We start from the raw sequence: 311 nt of genomic DNA, 5'->3' as shown, positions 1-311 counted from the left end.
TGCTGCTGCTGTTGCTGTTGTTGCTGCTGATGCACTATTTCTCTGCCTTCCGTTGCTGCAGCAGCAGCAAATGTTTGTCTGTAGCTGACTCTGTTGCTGCTGCTGTGACTTTGTGCTGCTGTTGCTGCTGCTGCTGCTGCTGCTGCTGCTGCTGCTGTTGCTGCTGCAGCTGTCGGCCTCGTCAGTGGAGCAGCAGCAGCAGCAGCAAATCTGCTGCGAGAGGTTCGCCGCTTCCGCGTGCAGCAGCAGCAGCAGATGCTGCAGCAGCAGCTGCAGCAACGGCGGCAGCGCAAGCAGCAACAGCAGCAGCA

The 311-nt window shown here is 59.2% G+C and overlaps 1 protein-coding gene across 1 annotated transcript in view; it reads left to right on the top strand.

Annotated features, from left to right (window-relative positions):
- The window catches only part of EMH_0022610 (uncharacterized protein), a gene marked incomplete at both ends in the record, with an annotated part of 4,367 nt that overhangs the window by 2,245 nt on the left and 1,811 nt on the right, over positions 1-311 (top strand). The window contains one exon of the mRNA XM_013501989.1: positions 170-222. Coding sequence (XP_013357443.1) covers positions 170-222 — 53 coding nt within the window. The remainder of the gene's footprint in view (positions 1-169; positions 223-311) is intronic.

The sequence above is a fragment of the Eimeria mitis genome, genomic scaffold (genome assembly GCF_000499745.2).
Source record: "Eimeria mitis Houghton genomic scaffold, Emh_scaff803, whole genome shotgun sequence".
NCBI lineage: Eukaryota > Apicomplexa > Conoidasida > Eucoccidiorida > Eimeriidae > Eimeria > Eimeria mitis.
This window is presented reverse-complemented; position numbering and strand designations above follow the sequence as displayed.